Below are 21,189 nucleotides of genomic sequence, written 5' to 3'. Positions count from 1 at the left end.
TATGTTTGAAACAGAATGTTGGAAGATCTTAGTAGGATTTCTATAGCAAGCTTCAAGTGTGATTTGATGGTATTCTGAGGATTGGAGAAGGTTCGTTAAAGAATTATTTACATCTTTGCACGTTCTGTTTCCAGTATGTTTCAGCCCAGTTGGATTCCCTGCTTGTCTAGTTTTATTGGTCACATTACTGGCAGAGCGCTAATGTGGTACTAGTGATACATTAGACAGGATCACACCAGGTATGTTTAATGTTTCCGAAGCTACTAAGATAATTCAGAGTGGGTTTTAGGCCAGATCCTGAAGTGCAAGAAGCCATTGTGGAAATATTTGTATCTGTCTTGACAGACTATAGAGATAATTTCTTGCCTTTTTTCTAGGCATAGGTGCATAATTTTTAGTGACTTTCAATACCCCCTTCCCCTGCCAGGTTAACTAGACAGCTAGTTTTAAAGCCATACGGTATAGTTGATTAAAAAAATTAAAAAGTGCAGATAAAAACACATGTACACATTGGAAAGCATTAGACAGTGTAATTATAGGACTCATTAGACAGCTCTGCCTATAATTTAGCTGTAAAAACGTAGCAGGTAAAATTTAGCTGTAAAAACAGCAGCTGCTGGAGTAACAAAAATGCTGTGAGCAAGTACTTAAATATTTTCATTGTTGGGCGCCCAACATCCAAGAATGGAGGATGAACTCGCTAATGAAAAGATGCAGCCAGTTCTAAATGTGCCAAGGAAATACCACTCTTGGGCCATGACTGAGTATGTTCTGTCTTTGGTAGCTACTTGAGGTGTGAAACTCTTGTCTTGGCTACTGAGGAGGAAATACTTTGCCGTTTCATTTGGTACAGCGATTACTGTTCTGCCTCAGTATTGTTGTCTTCTGCCCTTCTTTATCTGTAGGGTTGGCTCCTTCCCTTTTGTGCTTGCCTTTAAGGAACAGTAGGGTGAAGCTGAGATGATTTAGAGATGTTCTTGTACCAGGGTTCTGACTAACATCTGTGAAACTCGACAGTATTGTTAACTGCGTTCTACTGTTTGTGTCAACGATTAGTTTTGATAGAGACCCTGGAGCTGTATGTCTGCAAACTTAAGCAGTACTGCATCAATTTATATTCATAAGCTTTTTTTCTTTCTTTTGCTTAAAACCATAACAGTTAGTAATGTGGATTGGCATATTTTAGGCTGTGGATAGCTTGGACCTTCTGATCTTGCTAAAAAGGAGTTACATACACTCCCTGTCACTTGCCTACCAGGTAGTTTGAGTGAATTTTTAAAAGCGATTCTTAACATTGTTTAAAGCTCTTTGTCATTTTACCTGTAAGTTTTGGGTATTGTAATTAATGTTTTGTGAAAGACTTACTGTCCTCTTAGAACTTGGCTGCACTGACATGGTCATGGACTTCAGGGGATGATTGAAAATATAACAATTCATGGATGCCGAACATACTGACAGTCTTTTTTTTTATTTTGAGTGAAGAATAATAACTTATTAGAGATTAAATAGGAATTCTTTTTAATGCAAGCTGCTTGGTGTACTATTTAATGGAATTAGGATTAAACAAAATAATGCTATGGTGAAATGTCACAACTTAATATTTTGGGAAGCAAACATTAGCATACTGTTACTAGGAAGAGATAACTGGAACCATCTGTGATTCCTGAAATTCTTGACGGTCACATTTTTAAAAGTGACTTAGTTAAGCTGAAGATAATATATGATACATGTTGAAATTTTTGTAATCTTTTGCCATTTAATAATATTTGCTGTGATCCATTTATGAGTGCTTTGCAAACTGTTTCATCATCTTAACTAGTCTTCTCTAAACATACAAAATTATTTTTATATTAAAGATCTCATCATTTTATATGTGGTTGAGAATTTGCATGCTTCTAATTCGCTAGGCCATCAGGCTTGCTTGTGGTACTGCTGCTGCATCTTTGTACACTTGTGTATACACAGTATTTGCCATTCCTTTTTCTGGCATATACCCTTTCAAGAGATACACATACAAAATGCATAGCATGGCCAAGGCTATGAGCTTCTACAAACATAACCACTTAATAAAGATTTTCTGGAATCATTAACACTTGCCAGCTTCCTTATTTTTGTTTTGCCTAAAAGCTGAGATGAGGAAAGAAACTTAGGTGGGTTTTACACACTTGAATAAATATATAGCAGGAGCTTTAACACAGCTTACTCTTAGGAAGTATACTTCTAATGGGCTGAGAGAGGGACTGCTGACCAGTCTGACCAAACTCAGCCTGTGGTTGCAACCACAGTGGTTGCATCAGGCAAGTGTGTCCAGGTGGGCAGGAAGAAGACTGGGAGCAGGAGAAATGGGACCATCTCATTTGTTAGCAGCTCATGTTTGCAGTAGCTTAAAATTGAGAAGTTTCATCCGAGTTTCTCAGACCTAGCTAGTTCTTGGCAAATCAAGTAAACTATTGGAGCACTTGTCCCATGCCAGCTTTGGCAATGCCATGACAAGGGCAGAATTAATTGTCACTGTACTTACCAGTTGGAGAAGTAAAAGCTGGGCATAAACTTTAGAATTAGTGCTGTGCAGATGCCCTGTCTGTAAAGACAGTTCACAATTTTGTAGTATGGTTTTGGTTTGTGTGTTTGGGTTTTGTTTTTTCTTTTTCTGACCATGAACCAAAGATTCTTTCCCTTTGTAGCTCTAGAAGGTCTAGAGGATCCCTCAGGATTCTCCAGCAGTGGACTATGGGGGATGTGCATGTGTGTTTGTATGTGTATATGTATATAGTATAGTGAATCAAATAGGGGGCAATAAAAGCACATTGTTTAGGTTTTTTTTTTTTCTTTATTTTCTGCAGGATTGGAAATTTAGGTCTCAGTTACTCAGGTTTTTCAGTAATTATTTGGTTTTTTTCCAGCATAGAAATACATTAGAGAAAAGACACAGGGAGTCAGTACTGACATTCAGAGACTATTATGTATGGCTGTCACTGAACATCAAGCACTCAATACATTTTCTGAAAGGGTTTTGTCAACAAAAATTGCAAGTTATGTAGCATTCCAAATCTTACACATGAAAATAGTTTTCCTCTCTCAATTTGGATTTATGTAATTCATCTACTGGAGCACTGGAGTCAATGTCACGGTCACAAAAAAATTATCAAACTCTAACTTACATTGCAATAGATTTGATTCCTAATACTATTTAGTAACTTGAAATAAAACAAAATTGTTCCGAAATAATTAGAAAGAAAAACCGTATCGTGTTTTGGTTCACTCAGCAGACAGCACAGTTCTGAAATCTCAGGCTATAGGAAAGTTGAAGCTTGAACTTCGGTGTGTGAGCAAAATCATGAGAGGAATATTTTTTGAAATCTGTTACAGCATCCTAACAGCATTAGATTAGATTACATTACATGCATATATCCAGTTCGAATTCAAATTTCAGTCTCTTTCTCTTAATGTTTTCTGTCTCTCAGAATTTAAATCTCCTCTCTTGATACTGACTTGAAAAAATGGTTAATTCAGCTTGTGGAGGTTTTATAAAATAGTCTGGTAGTAGTTTGAAAAATTTTTTAACAATTTTTTTTATGTAGTTAGAATTCTAGTTATACAAGAGCACTAGAAGGTAAATAGTCAAAAGCATGTGTGTTAGATTGTTTATAACTGAAATACTGATAGAATTTTTAGAATAACAATTTTTTCATGCATAACTGAGAACAAAGAAGGCTCGGTGGTATTTGAAGATAAGTCATCCACAGAATTTTAATAGAATTACAGTATCAGTGCCTGAAACATTGTCTTTATCTTTGGCTAAACTATGACTTGGTAAATAGTCAAAAGCATGTGTGTTAGATTGTTTATAACTGAAATACTGATAGAATTTTTAGAATAACAATTTTTTCATGCATAACTGAGAACAAAGAAGGCTCGGTGGTATTTGAAGATAAGTCATCCACAGAATTTTAATAGAATTACAGTATCAGTGCCTGAAATATTGTCTTTATCTTTGGCTGAACTATGACTTTTTTTTTTTTTTAAATTGTATGTTTCTTTACTTCTAAATGATCAAAACTGTATTTTGCTGGTTTGAAATGATCTAATGCATATTTTCTGGTTATGTCCTGCCTTTATCAATTTCTGTTGTCTCATAAACCGCTGTATTGTTTTATGATGTTTTTAATAGTGTGGGAAAATTTAGTAAAATCATGTCACGTTTTTTGCCTTATTACTTGATTTATTTTCATTTTCCTACTTTTTGCATTGAATGACAGCTGCTAGCTGGGATGATAGCAGAACCTGCTTTTCTCTCTGAGTATACTATCTTTGCTTTGGATCCCACCAAACAACCTAAGCCACAGAGTGACGGTGTGGTGAGTCCTCCCACCCCTCTTAGTGATGCCTTTAGCAGGGGGAGGAGCTACTGTACTAGAAGGCAAATCTAGTGTTGCTTGTGGCTTGTTCTCACCAAGGCATCTATCTTAACTACCCTGTTGCTAACCCTGCACTAAATTTCACAGAGGTAGTACCTGATAGCTCCTGGCTGGTGTGCTGTATGATGTGAATTTATTGTAACCTAAGAAAAAATTAACACATTTTCTGTTATACAGGTAACCATATCCTACACAACTTGTACAAACTTGTGCAACAATTATTTAAATTTCTTGCATTAATGCCATTGAAAGTTTTCCTCTCTGTTATGTATGTTTGTATGTATTTAAAGAGAAGTGGATATGATAAACATTGAGATTATTTTTGTCTAAAAATTACATGCTTTTTGCTATGTATAATGAAAGCCTCACAATGTCATTTACTACTAATGGTAGCAGGAAATAATTATCTTACATAGACACTGAAATTCAGCTACTTCTAGTTGGTAACCTGGCATCTATTATTGTGAGGATAGATAGGTTTTGGTTTTTTTTTTTAATAATTATACTTTACTTTAAATATATATTTCTTTGCCTGGAGATGTTGTTTTCACGGTATACAAGTGGAGAAGCTCAGGGAGAAGAGAACAAGGAGTGGAGAAAAAGAAGCAGGCACAGGGAGGAAAGAAGCCTTCTACTTTATAATGTACACACGTATAAAGCTGTATTCTTCTTGTTATTGTTACAGGACTGGGATGGCATTTTCACATGCTTCAGAGGCATGGTATTCCTGAGTTCATAGTGATTCAAAACACAGTGTTATTTAGAGTCCCAGCTCATCCTCATACTTCACGATTACTTTGCCTTTTTGCTGCTCACACAGCGGCTGAAAATGACAAATCACTGAAAGATGTAACAGGATAGAAATTTGATAAGCAGATGGACATAGCGCAATGCACCATGTTGTGATCGACTTGTCTCTCTCAAGCTAAGCAAGATTGAACTGCAACAGTGATTAAAAAGGTGTTCTGTGGAAAGTCTTCACTTGTTGCAAAGGGTTATGCTTGTTTGGAGTGTGCCCTTAGAGCACAGATTCATTACCTGCTCAGACATGGTGTTGTCAAGATTGAGCTTTTTGATGGAGACCAAAGAGAACATTCAGACTGTGCTGAAATCTGTAGTTTTGAAATAGTTACTAGATTTTTTTTTTCAGTTCTATTTTGTGGTATTTTGACCATATTCCAGGTCCAGTTATCACTACTTAAAAGTTTCACTGCAAATTCAATTAAGCTTTTCTACACTTACAGCACTAAACAGTTGTGGGCTGTTTTTTGCTATGCTACAGAATATCCCTAGTTGCATTTCAAAAAACATAATTCTGTGAATGCTGAAATGTTGTCTTTATATTATCTTCTAGTATATACTTCAGTGGCAGGAATCACTGACTTGCATATTTATATGCAAGACTGCACACATAGCAAATAATTATAATGTGTTATCATTAATGTGTTACCAATGTATATTAATAATGTTACCTGTAAAATTGATTTTGTTCTCTGAACTTTTTGAAAGCTCTAGAGTTGTACCCTCACAGTAAGAACTGGGGGGGAGAAAAGAATGACACAAAAGTTTATAGAGAAGAAGAGGGCCAATTATATACAAATATATATTAAAATATATATTAAAAAAATCAATTAAATATGTTTGGGAAACCTAGGTAAACTAAAGGTGCAGGAGAGGGAAAGTTTCATCAACACGCATTTGTATTTTAACTGTGTGTGTGCAAGTGATGTGTGATCCAAGAGAGCAAGCATTGTAGAGAAGTGACTCTCCAGTGTGAATTTTTTTGGCATAGGTGAAGTTACTATAAACTTTTTACTAACTAAGCTGCAAGGTTTTGTTGCATGAAGAAACAGTTCAAATATTCTTGGACAGAGAGGGTTTTTTTTAAAAAAAAATTAAAGGGAAATGTGGGAAGAAAATGTGTACTAAGCTCTCCTTCCTTCCTCCATAATTTACTCAACAGTAAAAGGAGAGAATAGTAAAAAGTTTTTAAATGCAGACATTTAAGCTTTCACTGTTTAGGCTTATGAATGAATTTATACCTTTGAGAAATAAATAAGATGAATTAGTTTGTATTTCAGAAATAGGGAAGTAAGGAAACACAAGTGTCAGCAGAATGCCCTAATGTGCTCCAGTTAAAACTGAGCACTGGTTTATACATCTCTAATAAAAATGTTGGGTTTTGTTATTAAGATTGCAAGTATAGTTAGTTCTCTTTGGATACAGATGTAGTTGTGTATGTTTTTTGGGTTCATGGAGGAAAGACTTCTGCTGGTCTCCAGAAACCCTGACATAGCTCTACTGTTTTTAAGACTTTCCAAGTGCCAGCCTGTGCTCTGTGATTCTAGTTTTGCTGAAACGTCTCTTAAGGCCTGTGAAAGGCTAGGGCTTTTAAGCCCGTCAAAGCCTCTAGAATCCATGCTTATATATAGCAACTTCCATTCATGCTTACCTTTCACTATGTGGACACCAGAATACGACCCTTTGCCCTAGAGCACAGTGACTTAGAATTCCAGCAGCTAAATACCCATGGTGGTCCAGTTCTAATACAAAAGATTGCCAGTGTATCCTTTTTATGATTTATGCCAGTAGAAAACCTAATCCCAAAAATAGGTTCTGCTTTTGTTCACACAGATTGAGTACAAAGATGTCAGCACAATTAATAGTACAATTTTAAAACTGGCAACATTAGTTTTAGTTTTGAAATGCTATTTTTAAAGGATCTTCATAGATGCTTAAATGGCAGCTTTTTAAGGATCTTCACAGAAAAGAACAGTGTCCATGGTTTTTATATTCATGAACACCTTATTAGATTTAATAAATCTACTTAATTTTGTGTTTTAAAATAGATCTTAAATATTATTAAACTGTTCTTTTGAATTAGATGTACAAACACTCCATAGTTTCCTTTAATTCTTTCTATGGATATAAGAATACATGATTTTTGAGAGAAGTGTTTGTAGTTAGTTTGTAATTCCTGGTAAAGTATTTGTCGTCTTCTGTTGTCAGTCCAGTACTAGCATGGTAGATGCTTTGTAAATTATAAAGCAGAATATAAAACTTTATTTGGATTACCCTTATTATTAACTTTCCAGTTAGGAAATGAGAAAGAACAGGTAATGGAGCAGGGAATAAAATGTAGGAGTGCTTTAGTTTAAAAGCCAGTAAGAACACTTAAATCCACTAGGAATAAATCCATCGCAACAGGATAGTGCTCTGAAGCAGAATGCAGATTTTGTGCAAGCCAGGTGAAGCACAGTTTCCAAATCCAAACAGTTGTCTTGTATGGCTGGTTATTGCTCATTCTGCTTGTCTGAATCTGGGTGACTGCTCATTTCTCTGGCTTCCTTCACTGTCTGGAGTTCTCTTTCTTCTGTGGTATTTTTGTATTTCCTTAAGTTTCCTCCATGTCAAACCTTTCTGAAGCCTTTTTACACTGAATCATTCCTCTTCTACATTTGTGTTTGCGTGTGCTTACCTGCGTATCCACACAGAGTAGAAGCTGTGGGTGTAATCATGTAGTGGATACATGGATGATTATGATTGATATTTTAGTTGTATATACACCTTAGATTTTACAGCTTGCATATAGCTGTCAGGGTATAGCTTGGATGAAGCTTAAAAGTTACACTGATTTTTAGCTGAACTCCTCATACTTTGTTTGATATGTTTCAGTGCTTGGCTTCTGTTGGAAAAAATTCATATCCAAGGTGGTTTCTAGCGTGTTTTGCTACTTCAGTTTAACCTGGTTTAAACACCAGAAAATTGCCTGCATTTGTACAAGTTAGAAAACACCTGAACACAGGACGTAGGAAAAGCAGGATAGACAAACTAGGAACACAGATGTCCGAACCCCGTAAAAAAAACAAACCACCAACCCCCCCAAACAGAACCCCAAAGCTATCATTTTCTGTTGTGCTGTTTTTTGGTTTTTTTTTTTTAGGTTGGGGTCTGTTTACTTGTTTGTTTTTTCCTTGTTTGGGAGCGCAGAGGAATGTATGTGTGAAGCTTTGCACAGGATGTTTTTTTCTGAAAGTCTGTTTTTCTTCCTGTGCTTGTTTGGAGTCTTAAACAGCCTGTTACCAGCATTTTTTTCCCAGGTAGTTTCCATCTCCTCCCCCCTAAATGTACTTAAACAGAGAAGGATGGTGTGATGCCACTGTTACTCATGTTGGCTGTAAACAACACTGGCCATCAATTAGAATTTTCCTGCTATCATTTTGTCTTTTTGGTGTGTGTTTGATTTGTGCATAAATGTTACATAAATAATCATTATGAATAATTTAATTGGAGATGTCAGCGTTTGCAGATGTCTCCTACTAATCCACGCACACATAGCTGCTTTGTAGTTCTGTATATTGCAGCAATCTGTTTTGAATTTAACAAACTAGCTTGTTTGCATGAAGACATCCTAATAAATATTCAAAAGAAAGTACTAAAAACAGAGACGAGGAAAAAGCACAGATGCTAATTGTAAGAATCGGTGAATTACAGTCCTGGTAGCCTATTCTTTCTAACAGTTGTTTTTCCTCCTGTAGAACTTAACTAAACAACCAGTTCCCAGATCCACAGAAAACAATGAAAGTGGACCAGCCTCCCCACAGGTATGAGGAGGGTATGGTTTTGTTTTTTTTTTTCTCCTTCGCTGCTGCATTGTCTTAGTGTTACGTTGCCTTAAGTGCTGAGTGTATATCCTCATGCTGGAGTATTTGCCTGCCAGGATACTAGGGTGTTTTGTTTCTGTATAATCTCATTAGCTGGTATTAAGGGTTGCCACTGATGCGTGGAGCTTTTTTTTGTAGGGCCAGGTTAGCAGTGTCATTGCTTGTGGACACAGCCAGCAAGGTTTACAGAGAGTTAACCTCGCTTTCAAAAGTAGCAGGCATATTGCATGGCTGGAAAGCCATTTTCTAGCTGAAGGAAAAGAACTGATAGGCTTAAAAAAATTGTCACTAGCACAAAAGGTGGAGGTCATTGTTTAATACGCCTCAGAAAAAAGTTTAGCTTGCTGGAGTAGGATTAGCAGTGGCTCCTAGCACGTGTGTTGCAACATTAGATTGTGGGGCCAACATCGTGCAGTAATGCTTTCACATCACTTCTGGACCACCAGCACTATACAGTACCATAGCACTGAACCTTTTGTTTTAGAACAGCATAAGTACTTCAGCTGCATAGATCAATAATTACATTTTTTGTAAAAATCATAAAGCAGTTTTAAAATAAAATAAGAGAAAGGCTGTTTAAGGTGTCATGCTAGAACTAATTACCATACAAGGACTTTTACAATAAATTTGTTCTCTTAATCATAGGAAAATATCTTTGTGTCTTTGAGACAAATGCAGTCTTCTGTTTAATATGTCAAGAAGTGAGTCACAGTTTGGTTTGGTTTGTTTTTTTTTTTTTACATTTGGGACAAACAGTGAATGCAACTATTTCTTTTAGTTACATATTCTTCACTTTTTAAAGGGGTTACACAGAAATACATTCTTTTAGAGGTTTAAATCAGAGCTGTAGTTTATTGGATTTAGTTGTTGTCTGAAACTGCCCACATCTGGTGGTTGCATGCTTGGTTTTTCTGCACAAGGAGGTCGTTCTTCTAAGGGAGTGGTAGCTGTTGGTGTCATGCATGTGTTAGGCAACAGTCGTTCCTCTGCCCAGGTCAGCTCTCTGTTTCCTGGGCTCGAGTGTGTCTTTCTGCCTAAAAGCAGTGCAGAAGTAATTATTACTTGCTTTGAATTTTTGCAGCTGAGTGACACTCAGTCTTTTGCCCAGAGGCTTCAGCTCCGAGTTCCCTCCATGGAGTCTTTGTTTCGAAGCCCAGTAAAAGAGACCCTGTTCCACTCTTCTTCTAAGGAGTCCTTGGTAAGAACTTCTTCAAGAGACTCATTGAATCGACTGGACTTGGACGCAGCTGGTCCCACCTTTGATCCACCTTCTGACATTGAAAGTGAAACAGAAGAGCCTCTGGGAAATATGGACAGCCTCAGCAAAGAGCAGTTGCTACAGCGACTGCGCAGAATGGAGCGCAGTCTGGGCAACTATAGGGGGAAATACTCAGAGGTAGGCAATGTTGTTACTGACTGTTTGGGCAGAGAGGGGAAAAAGAGGAGACCAACAGATACTACAGTAGCGGATAATCTTTTTGCTTTCCTGTTTGGAGCAAATGGTCAACTTACAGTTAACATGGAAGTTAAGTTATTGGTGTAAGTCTAGTTATTTTTGGCCTAGATAGGCCAAATGTTTTTCTGGTAATAAAATGTGGAAATCCTTTTCTTCTCTTGTTCATAAATAATTTTATGTTGTCAGCAATAGAGATTAATTAGTATTTACTCACACAAAGTAGGCCTGTGATACTGGTAGCCCATAGCAAGGGGTGGAGTTCAGTACAGAGGTGAGCATGGCTTGTACTCACATGACAGCAAATTGGCTTTTCTGCTGAAACTTGTTCTTAAGTACACAATGTATATTCCATGTACATGCAACGGGCAAGCGTTTTTTTTTCAGTGAATAAGTTCTACTTCCCATAATTTCCAGGTATTCCCTGGAATGGACTCATTCAAGGACTATTTCTTTTGCTATTTTAGTGAAAACCAGTGCTATAAGTGCTTTCGCTACTCATTTTCCAAACTATTGGGAAAAGTAAAGCTTTTCAAGTGGTGGTGTTGAGGGTTTTTTTTAAGTATGTGTGTGTTTTGCATTTAAAACTGGCCATTTGCACCATTTTTTAGAGTTCTTTAAATGCTTGCTGGCCTCAAATACAAAAATGTCTGTGCAGATTTTTGGCTATTACAGTCAAAATCCCTGGAATCTGAAATATGTATATGGCAATTACAGTGTTAGGCATATGCCTGAAAAAACAGTTGTCTTCCATTAATGCAGGAATTGTCGCCCATTAATTTTTCATCCTCTTCTGACTAGTATAAGAAGATAATTTTTTTTTAAGTTTATGTAAACAGTGTTGTGAAAATGAAAATTCTTCAGTTTGTAGGTTTGTTTTGGTTTGAGGCCTTCTTTTTTTTTTAGTCTGTCCATCAAGTCTTAATTTTCTCTATCAAAAAGGTCTGTGGGGTTGTTTTTTTTTTTCTGGTTTTGTGAGTTTCTTTATGTCAGTTGGAAAAAATGGTTTGCTAGAGCTTGGAGGAAAGTAGTTTCAATATATAATGAGATTTTAAGATGTAAATTTTTTTTCTCATTTAAAGCAAGGTACAAGGTTAGCATCACAGAAAACATGGTAAGGGAAACCATCCATAGTAGTTTTCTTTTAAGTGCAAAATAAATATGACACTGAAATTTAAAGTACTTTTGAATTCTGACAAATCCTAATTTATTTTAAATAAGAATTTGAAGCTATCTTTTGACTTAGAGATTTCTGGTTTTGGATTTGTTTTCCTTTAATTTTTTAGCAGTTTGGAAGTGGAATATTCTAGTTCCAAGTGCCGTTATGCTACTTCAGCTCTGGACAGCTTAGGCAATTGTGATCAAATTTTTAATTAAATTAATTTGTGCAGTTACTCATGAAGTCCTTTTGTCAGCTTACAATGAGAAATATTGTCCACTTCCAGTCTTCCTTTGTCTGCTGGGTATATGCAAAGCACATGGGATGAGAACATTCAGTATTACACAGACCTTTTTTTTGCTAGACTTGTAAGTTATTTTTTAATGCTTGCTCATTATAAAATTAACTTTAAGCTGTCTGGGACATGTACCCTTACAAATGTATGTCCCTGTGGGGTAGCTGTCTGGGATGTAACTTTCTGAAACAGTTGGTTTTTTGACTGCCTGTATTGAGGCATGGCTGTTCTTAGAGGTCTTTTCAGTAAAGGGAAAACTGCATGAATGCTGAGTAACCTCACTGTTTTGTCATGTAGGCTTTATTTTTTCAACACACTGGAGATATTTTATAAATGGAAAAAGGAAACACTGAGAAAATTTAAGTGTTTTTCTGTCACAAGAGCTTTCTCAAGTGAAGAGTTTAAAAATGCAGATAGTAATACAACTAAGCAAATTATTTTGATAGCTATAAGCAGATGCATTATCATCATTATACTTGATTTCTGTATTTTAGCTAGTGTCTGCTTATCAAGTTATCCAGCGGGAGAAGAAGAAGCTACAGGTAAGCATTACTTTTCATCCTCTTTTATCTGAATGCTTTTCTGAATTTCAAAACATGTAGTGCAAATAGAGATTTAATTTTCAGTGCATTATGTGTGTGTGTTTACACAATTCGTTATGTGTATATATATGTGTGTGTGTATAGCAAAAGACTCTTTCTTAGCTGGGATTTCTAAGGAAGCCAAGCTAATACCGGTTTGTCAAAATAACTGTGAAGCTACTGTACTTCATCCTTTTTTATTTCATCAGATGAATTCAGGTGATAGATTGCCAACCCACAGTTTGCAGTGTATGATAACACTTACACATCAAGTTTGATTTGAAAGAGGAATAAAAATGCTTAATTCTGCTGAAATACAGTCTGTGAATGTACTTATACTTTATATATAAAGTTACATTTAATACACCTGATGTTTATTCTTCCTTTTTTTTAAGGGCATTCTGAGTCAAAGTCAGGATAAAGCACTTCGTAGAATTGGAGAACTGAGAGAGGTAACTTCCCGTATTGATTGAATATATACTTTATATCACACATACATTGGATATTTCTCTGCCTAGCTTTTGATTTTTTTGTTCACTTTACAAAATATTTTCTATCGTACAGCAGGCGTTTTTACCACTTGTTTTCATTTGTTTATATGGGTTTATTTCTCTGGCTTGTTTTCTATTCAGTAGCTTGTTGTCATACTCTTAGGACAGAGCAATTCATCCTACTGACTGGACTGCTCTTCTGTTCACTGTGAAATAGGTAGAAATGTGTGTGGTCCTTGCACTTTTGTTGGGCCCAGCAGTAGATGTCCCTCTGCAATTTGTTGCTTCTCTGGTATTGAGAAATACTAATGTTAGGCAAATACAAATAATAGGCACTTTTTAACAAAGATTTTAATGATTATCAATAAAATAATGTAGGATCAAATTTTTAAAAATTCGCATCTTGATTTCAGTTATATTTACATTGTTTTTATGGATTTGCTGTATAGTTAGTTTCCAGTCATAAAATCCTGTAGGTTGTGTTATGATTATTGTCTCCTTAGGTTATAGTGAAATTATAAGGAGAAGCTCTAATGTATTTGGTATTAATAATAATCACATTGGGCTTAATTAAAAGGCGTGTATAAATTATTGGGCAGAGCAAATTAAAAGGGCAAGTTCACAAAAGCCATGCTGTCAAACCCTGGTGAAGGAGAATGTGAAGCTGAAGCCTTTCTACTGACCCAAAAGCCAGTGCAGAATCAGATTCAGAGACGGGTGTGCAAGGACGCCTCTGTCCGTGCTCTTACGTTGCTTGGGAGCTGAGTACCAGCTCACTCAAAGCCGCAGGCTTTCTCTGTGCTGCAGTCCTGGTTTTGGCGTGTGCTGTGCCGAGCAGGAGAACTGGTATGGAGGTTGCAAGAGCCATCAGGCCATGGCAAGCTCCCACCTTTGCCTGAATGCAGACTAGCTCCAGGCAGTCGGGTGTCTCGCCCACAGACAGGGGACAGGATCGGTCCCTTGAGGGTGAGGGATGGTGACTATGAGCATCTGGACATGCACGTACCCAAGGCTCATGCTCACTCTCAAGGGGCTGCCCCTGCGCAACCAGTTGGGCAGCCAGTCATTTCAAAGGACACCACTGGCAAACTGCAGGGCACGCTCCTTCAGGGATGCAGGGTGTAATCCAGTTAAGTAGGCTGTGAATTGTGTGTGCCGTGGGGGTAGGAATATGGGTCAGATTCATGCTGCTTCTGCCCCAGCAGCTGAGAACAGTGGGCCAGAGTGCTGGGTGTGCTGTGCTTGCCTGAGCCAGAGCCCGTGCCTGGGCTGTCACCCTGCCCTAAGCCAAACTGTCAGCCCATAGGAGGGGAAAATCTGCAGCATTACTGACAGAAGTGGCTTCCAATGTTTTTTTTTTTTGTTTTTTTTTTCCAGTTCATTACAAGGTCAAATAAAAGAAGCTCATTCTGTGTTAAGTCTACATCCATGTGCTCCAGTAGGTTTAGTTTCCCAGCTTATTGGTACTTGATAAAGTTTGGAAGGCATATATATGCCAGAGTTAAAGCTTTTGATTATGAAAAAGGGTTGGATGTGTTCATACTTACTTTTTACTTCTGTCGCAGTCTTTCTGATTCATATATATAAAAGTTACATATTTCTGATTTTTATATATAAAAATTTGTATATATATTTAGTGTAAAGTTTAAGTTCATTCTTGTGAATCTTGTAGATTTAAAGATTCATTGAATCATAGAATGTTTTGGGTTGGAAGGGACCTTTAGAGGTCATCTAGTCCAGCCCCCAAATCTAACACTGAAATTGTTTTTTATTAGTTGAAAAACTTCAAAAAGTAGTTATTTTGTCTTTTGGAAGCCCAAGTGTTATAGCATTAGGAAAAACAGACTTAAAAGAAAAACTAAAAATAAAATGGTATGCTTCCATTGTGGAAGCTTAAAATGGTACAAAATGGATCATTCATTGATGTAATAATTTGTTATCAGAAATTAAATTAAAAAATCTTTTTCATCATCATACAGTCCGTTTTCATAGATTGAATCAGACAAGTTTCTTGTAAGAGAGCCATGTAAGAATAAACTAAGTCTCCTTTGAGGCCAAGTTCTCAATGTGAAATAGACACTGGAAATCAAGATGTCTTTTGCTTACCTTAGTTTTTGAGGAATAAAAAGGCTAACTTTCTGCTCTATGGCATTTGTCATATTAAAATGCTAGCATACTGAATGAGCATAAGAGAAAGTTACATTTCTGCCATTTATGTTGACTTAATCTGGTGGTTAAATGAAGAATCTAGTTTACTGAAGTGCAGTCTTCAACTTCCAGGAGAAACGTGTGCATGGAAAAGTTTTCAGGAGCAGGCTTGAAGTGTTCCCTGCACAAACTTACTTTTAGGAAGAAAGAATACTCGATAATTTTGTATCAAATCTTGACTCTTGTTGTTTTAATGCTGGTATTATAATGGGATGTTCTTATTATGTCGTGTGGAATGTTGTACAGTAAAAGAAATAGCCACTTTATGGTTGTATTCTGGGATCACAACTGCGAAGAGGTACTTTTAATATTATTTCATAATATATTGATAAGCCTTTTAAATTCACATTTCAGTTTTCATTTGAGATGTGTTTGTTTACGATTCTCAGGAGCTCCAGATGGATCAACAAGCTAAGAAACATCTCCAAGAGGAATTCGATGCTTCCTTAGAAGAAAAGGATCAACTTATTAGTGTCCTGCAAACTCAGGTGATACCTTACCCAACATATGTTCTTTAAAACTGCTCTTCCTACTTTTTGTTTTGTTTGTTTTTTTTTTAAACTATGTATTTCCTATAATGCATGTCCATGCTTTATTATAATTGCTGTGATGTAAAACTTTTTGAGAATTTATGATTATCTAGAAACTAAGTGCATCTTTGTGGTAGAGGATGCCTTTGTAAAATCTCACTCATGTTAAATATGATTGTTTGATCTGTGTTTAAATACCTTTGTAATGTCTTTGTTATCAAGAACATAACATTAGCAGATGTTTGAGCTAAAATTGCTTTGGCAAAATTTATGTGCTTTGCTTAATTGGTCTTTGTTTTTCCACTCATAATGATACTGGTTTTGTTAATTGGAAACATAGTTCTGATTTCAAAAATGCTAAAAAAATTCAGACAGATTTTTCCTTTCTCTACTTGCTGATACCGATTTTATTTAACTTTCTCTAGTTTTGAAGATGAAAACATGATTGTTAGAATCCTTGGGTTTTTTTAACAAAAAGAACATTTTGTTTAGGTATCACTGCTGAAACAGAGGTTACAGAATGGTCAGATAGGCACTGACTTGCCTGATCCAAATATCAAATCTGAACCACAAGTTCAAAGTCCAACAAAAGAAATCAGTACAGAAAATACTGTGGAACCAGGAAGCAATGGTAGGTGTTGCGGCTTTTTCAAGAGATCTTGAATTTTGGGAATTTGTGGAAATGCTGTTATTTATGATGGTGTAACAATACTTAGGGCTGAAAATACCATAGTAAGGATATATTTTCTAGGAGGAGACAATTGTTTTGAAAACAGAGTGGCAGCTAGAGGACAGGATAACCCTTCTAAGATACTAAATTTTCTTAATTCAAATCTGATACATCTTGCCATTGTCAATAATGATGACAGTATTGTAGTTATTGCTTTTGCCCTTAAGGGTTGTTACTGTACCCAATTACTGTGTTTAAGAGATTCTGTCTCCCATAAGCAAGGACCTATCCCTGGAGTTTAGAGGAGACCAGTTGCCAGTCAACCTCTGGGTTTTGGGCCTGTGTTTTTTTGAGGTTTTTTTTTCTTTCTCAGGAAAAAGTAAAAGCAAAGATTAATTTTGATATTCATACTATTGAATAATCTAGGTGTTCCTCATATGAGGAGGTTATTTGAGTTATGGGGCTCCCAGTGTTGTGTATATTTGGTTACTGAGCAAGGGACATTATAATGCTGGTATACAATGAAAGTGTCATTCATTGGTATCCTTCATAAAAAGTAGGATTCAGACAGAGGTGAACATGTGTCTTGAAATTACCTTTGTCTAGCATCTGCTATGATTTTTGTATGTTGGGAAGATACAAAGAGTTAGATCAGAGATTTTCTTATCCAGCACTGTGTCTTTTGTAGTGCTTAGGAAATAAAGTAAATATCCAGTCCCTAAGAATCAGGATTCAAGATGTGTCCTGTGCTGGAGTCTGCTTTTAGACTGTGATGTGCAAGACCTACGGTCATGAACTGAACCTCTGAATTTGTCCAATCCTATTTTCATGCTAAGTACTCTTAACAGCCTCCAGAGCATCAGATCAGAACACACAGTAACATATTACCCAATGTGCTAGTTATGCAGAGAGGAATACAGCTCAGAACGACACTAAACGTAGCCTTTATCCTGCCGAATGTAGTATTGCCAACCTGGATATTTTAGAATTAACATCATACCCAGCCCTGGGAAAGCAGGAATCTGTGGGCTTGACACTTGAGAGATGTGAGTTGCTTTGCTTCGCTTTTTTTCCTGCTTGTGAATATTCTGTTAGTAGCAGCAGGCAGGTTTATAAATCATGATGACTTTTTTAATTGCATAGAGAAAACCTTGTTGGATAATAGTTTGGTTTTGAAGTTTGTATAGTAAGTGGGGTAAATTAATTTGGAGTGAAAGACTGTATTTACTATTCTGTGCAGGTGTAGCATGTTTCTGGCAGTTATAGTAGTCACTAGGAAGTCTTGCAGACTTAGCACAACTTCTTTAGAGACCTGTGAGTCACCTGCCATGTGAATGATGAATGCAGATCTACATTTTGGAAATGGTGTGCTAATGTTGGTATGTTGTCTTGTAGAGGGTAATGAAGATTCTGTTAAAACACTGGAAACTCTTAATCAGAGGGTGAAGCGCCAAGAGAACTTGTTGCAACGTTGTAAGGAGATGATTCGGTCACATAAGGAGCGCTGTGCCCAATTAACTAATGAGAAAGAGGCACTTCAAGAACAGTTAGAAGAGAGGCTTCAGGAACTGGAGAAAATTAAGGTATGGAAAATGCTCTTAACTTTATGGGTAGCTACTAAAAACAGAGTAAGAATTCAAATATTTTCAAAATTTATTAATAGGGCAGACCTTTAAACAAACTGTCACTGTACTTTTTTGGAGTTAAAGGTGCAAAACACACATGGAATGAACACATTGAGCAATTGCTCAAAAAGCTGTGAAAAAGGGTAGGAAACCTTACTGTATGAATAACCATCAAAGTGGTATCAGAAATAAAGTAGCTGTGGGAAGCTGGGGTGAGGAAAAGTCTTGTAGCACGTAAGATAGGAGGTGAAGTGAGAAAAGTGGAGCAGAGCTAAACCTTGAACACACAGTGGAAGAGGTATCAGTTCTGTAAATGAATAGAAACCACAGACAGGCAGGACAGTGTGGTCCATTAATGGTGAGCATGGACAGGCCATTAATGCTGTGGAGTAAAAGTAAGGTGGCTGATAGTAATGGAAACATGAAAAAGTGATAACTATAGCCGTACTCCAGTTCTGGAGATCAGATTCTCTTCTCTGTCTTGGTCTGTGAGTACTAGTCCAGTTTGAAAGAGCTCTGAAAGTTTCTAGTATTTTAAGGAGCTTTTCCAGAACAAGGTCAGTAATGAGCAATTACATTGCCTTGCTGAGATCCTCTTGTAAGCCGAGCTGCAGGTAATGGAGTAGGTGCCTTAGGCATGCATGTTTCTTGCCCATTGTAGTAGCTCTGACGTTCAGGAGAGAACTGTGGAGGCTGTAACAAAGCCTTTGGATATCTGAATTATGGAAGCCGTGAGGCAGCCTAGCACTGGGAGATTTAAAAGTAATTTATAGCTGCCAGCTTTAATTTCCCTGGATTCTGGTCTGTGCTTTTCCTCCAAGGCATAGAGCAGGGTAAGAGCCAAACCTAAGCTGTTTGTCAGAAGGTATTTTCTTACAGATGGCAGTGCTTTAAACTTGTGTTTGGGGTCTTTTTTTAGGACCTTCACATGGCTGAGAAGACAAAACTGATTACGCAGCTGCGTGATGCAAAGAATTTGATTGAGCAGCTAGAACAAGACAAGGTAAACAAAAAACTTTTCTTTAAACTCTGTAGTTTTTGAAGAAGATTGTTTAAAACTCAAAATATCTGGCTTCTTGCTATTAGAAGCTGTTCTTCGCTGTGTGATGTGGTTTGGTTTGTTTTAATAAGCAAATATTTTAAGCTACCTGAGAATTTTATTGTATAGATACTTTAGGGTATTTGCCAAGTTATACTTTATACTGCAAGTTGATGTTATTTAGGAGGGAGCAATTCTGCTGAATACACTCCTCAATGCCAGCTTTAAAAAAAAAAAAAAAACAAACGATGAAACAAAACCACAAAACGAAACCTCCCAAGCCCCCCCCTCCCCAAGAACCCCAAAAACTAATGAAGATGAGATACAATGTAAATGAATTAAAAAATGACAAGAGAAGGAAAAGTAACTGTAGTTTCTTAGGAATATAAAGAGTTTCTCAGGGTTTTTGTTCCTTAAAGTTGTTTGGGTTTTTTTTTTTTTTTATCACAGTCTTGGTACTTGGAGTAACTTCTGGTGGTGTAATAAGCAATGACTAAAGCTCATTATATGTGCATGTTCTCTAAGGAGGAGCACGCACACTACAATGCTTTTAGTTTTGTTTTGTTTACAGAATGCATATTTCAAAGAAAAGTATCTGTACCAGAAGGAGGAAGTTTTCTAATGGTCCTTACTTGCTGGAGGAGTTCTTTTCACTACTAGATAAATTTTGGCTCCTCTGCAAAATAATCCCTATTCTAACCTTTTTGTTAGCATTTTCTGTTTTCTGACATAGAAAAATACCATGATCTCTGGACTTGTATTAGTAAGACTAAAGTTTATTCCTGACAAGGATTGTGTCCTGGCTTGAAATTGTTTTAGCTGTATGTTTTATTTATTTGCTAGCTTTTTATCACAAGGACCTTTTCCATAGGGCATGGTAATTGCAGAGACAAAGCGACAAATGCATGAAACCTTGGAAATGAAGGAGGAGGAGATAGCCCAACTACGTGCTCGGATCAAACAAATAACTACAAAAGGCGAGGAATTAAAAGAACAGAAAGAAAAATCTGAAAAAGCTGGTAAGAAATTCTGGAGATTATTAGCTTCCACATTTAAACATGAGAAAGCTTCAGCATGGTCTTCTTTTCACTCTTTCATCAGTTGTTGTTTGGAATGGGTATTAAGAGATGCTCCGTTTCCTAATGTTCTACATGTCACCCCTGCTAGTGTCATTACTAACTTCACTTCTGGTCAGCAGAGTTTAGGGACATTTTTGACTTATTTGTCTCTGTTATCAATTCAGTTGGAGTTAGGAAGGAAGCTGCTGAAGGGCAGCTGTACTTTCCCATTTGTAGGAGAAAAGATTGATAGAGTTTTGTGCTGGTATATCTTCAGGAGGGAAACATGAAACTATCTATAAACTATCATTGTAATGCCACCAGTATTTTACATAGGAAACATAGCAGGGAGTGTGTAAGAGCTTGGGAAGAAATAGAAACAAGGCTATGTGTTACAACCATAATAAGCATTTTCTTTCAATAATTGTTTGGAAGCATTTCTGATTTCTTTTTAGTGAAAGAGCAGTGATGACTCCTTTCGCTTCAGGCTTGGAACCTAATGGTTATGTAACTATATTACACACTGTACTTTGCTTTTGGTGGAAATTAGGTAACATTAATTATGTGTGCTTGCAGTTCCCCTTTTGCTTGAAACCAAGTTAAAAGGTCAATCCGCCCCACCTTTGTTTTTTAAACAGTGAAATTGTTTTGCACTATAACTACCAAATTCTTTGAGAAGAATTTAGTTTGCTCTCATAGGCATCTAAAGGAGTTCACTCTTTTGGCAGAAGCTCAGATGTGGTTAGTTTGCATAAAACATGCATATTTTCTTTCTCTAAAAAGTGATGAGAAGTTCAAACAATACAGTTGTTAGGGTGTTTTATTTTACATCTACATTGATTTAAATTAGAACTTTCAGTTTTAAAGGTCAGCTTGGGTAGATCATTCTGCAGAAAAATACAGAAAATACAGAAAAGCAGCTTGAACATCCATCTTCTGAAAGTAACAAGCATTTTGATTAGGTGCTCTTCTGTCCTACCCTTTCGGATTGCATGTGT

General features: G+C 36.6%; 1 protein-coding gene across 6 annotated transcripts in view; it reads left to right on the top strand.

The window, feature by feature from the left end:
* Positions 1-21,189, top strand: part of GOLGA4 (golgin A4) — a 62,740-nt gene that overhangs the window by 5,466 nt on the left and 36,085 nt on the right. For 3 of the 6 annotated variants that reach the window (XM_035898179.1, XM_035898168.1, XM_009642575.2), the window contains exons 2-11: positions 4,260-4,358; positions 8,957-9,022; positions 10,164-10,478; positions 12,484-12,531; positions 12,966-13,022; positions 15,659-15,757; positions 16,292-16,430; positions 17,865-18,052; positions 19,014-19,097; positions 20,005-20,152. In XM_035898179.1, coding sequence (XP_035754072.1) covers positions 4,272-4,358; positions 8,957-9,022; positions 10,164-10,478; positions 12,484-12,531; positions 12,966-13,022; positions 15,659-15,757; positions 16,292-16,430; positions 17,865-18,052; positions 19,014-19,097; positions 20,005-20,152 — 1,231 coding nt within the window. In that variant the 5' untranslated portion in view covers positions 4,260-4,271. The remainder of the gene's footprint in view (positions 1-4,259; positions 4,359-8,956; positions 9,023-10,163; positions 10,479-12,483; positions 12,532-12,965; positions 13,023-15,658; positions 15,758-16,291; positions 16,431-17,864; positions 18,053-19,013; positions 19,098-20,004; positions 20,153-21,189) is intronic. The other 3 variants (XM_035898172.1, XM_035898183.1, XM_035898192.1) reach the window with 3 other exon arrangements.

The sequence above is a fragment of the Egretta garzetta genome, unplaced genomic scaffold (genome assembly GCF_000687185.1).
Source record: "Egretta garzetta isolate BGI_Z169 unplaced genomic scaffold, ASM68718v1 scaffold670, whole genome shotgun sequence".
NCBI lineage: Eukaryota > Metazoa > Chordata > Aves > Pelecaniformes > Ardeidae > Egretta > Egretta garzetta.
Note: the sequence above shows the minus strand (reverse complement) of the source record. Positions and strands in the feature narration are given on the sequence as shown.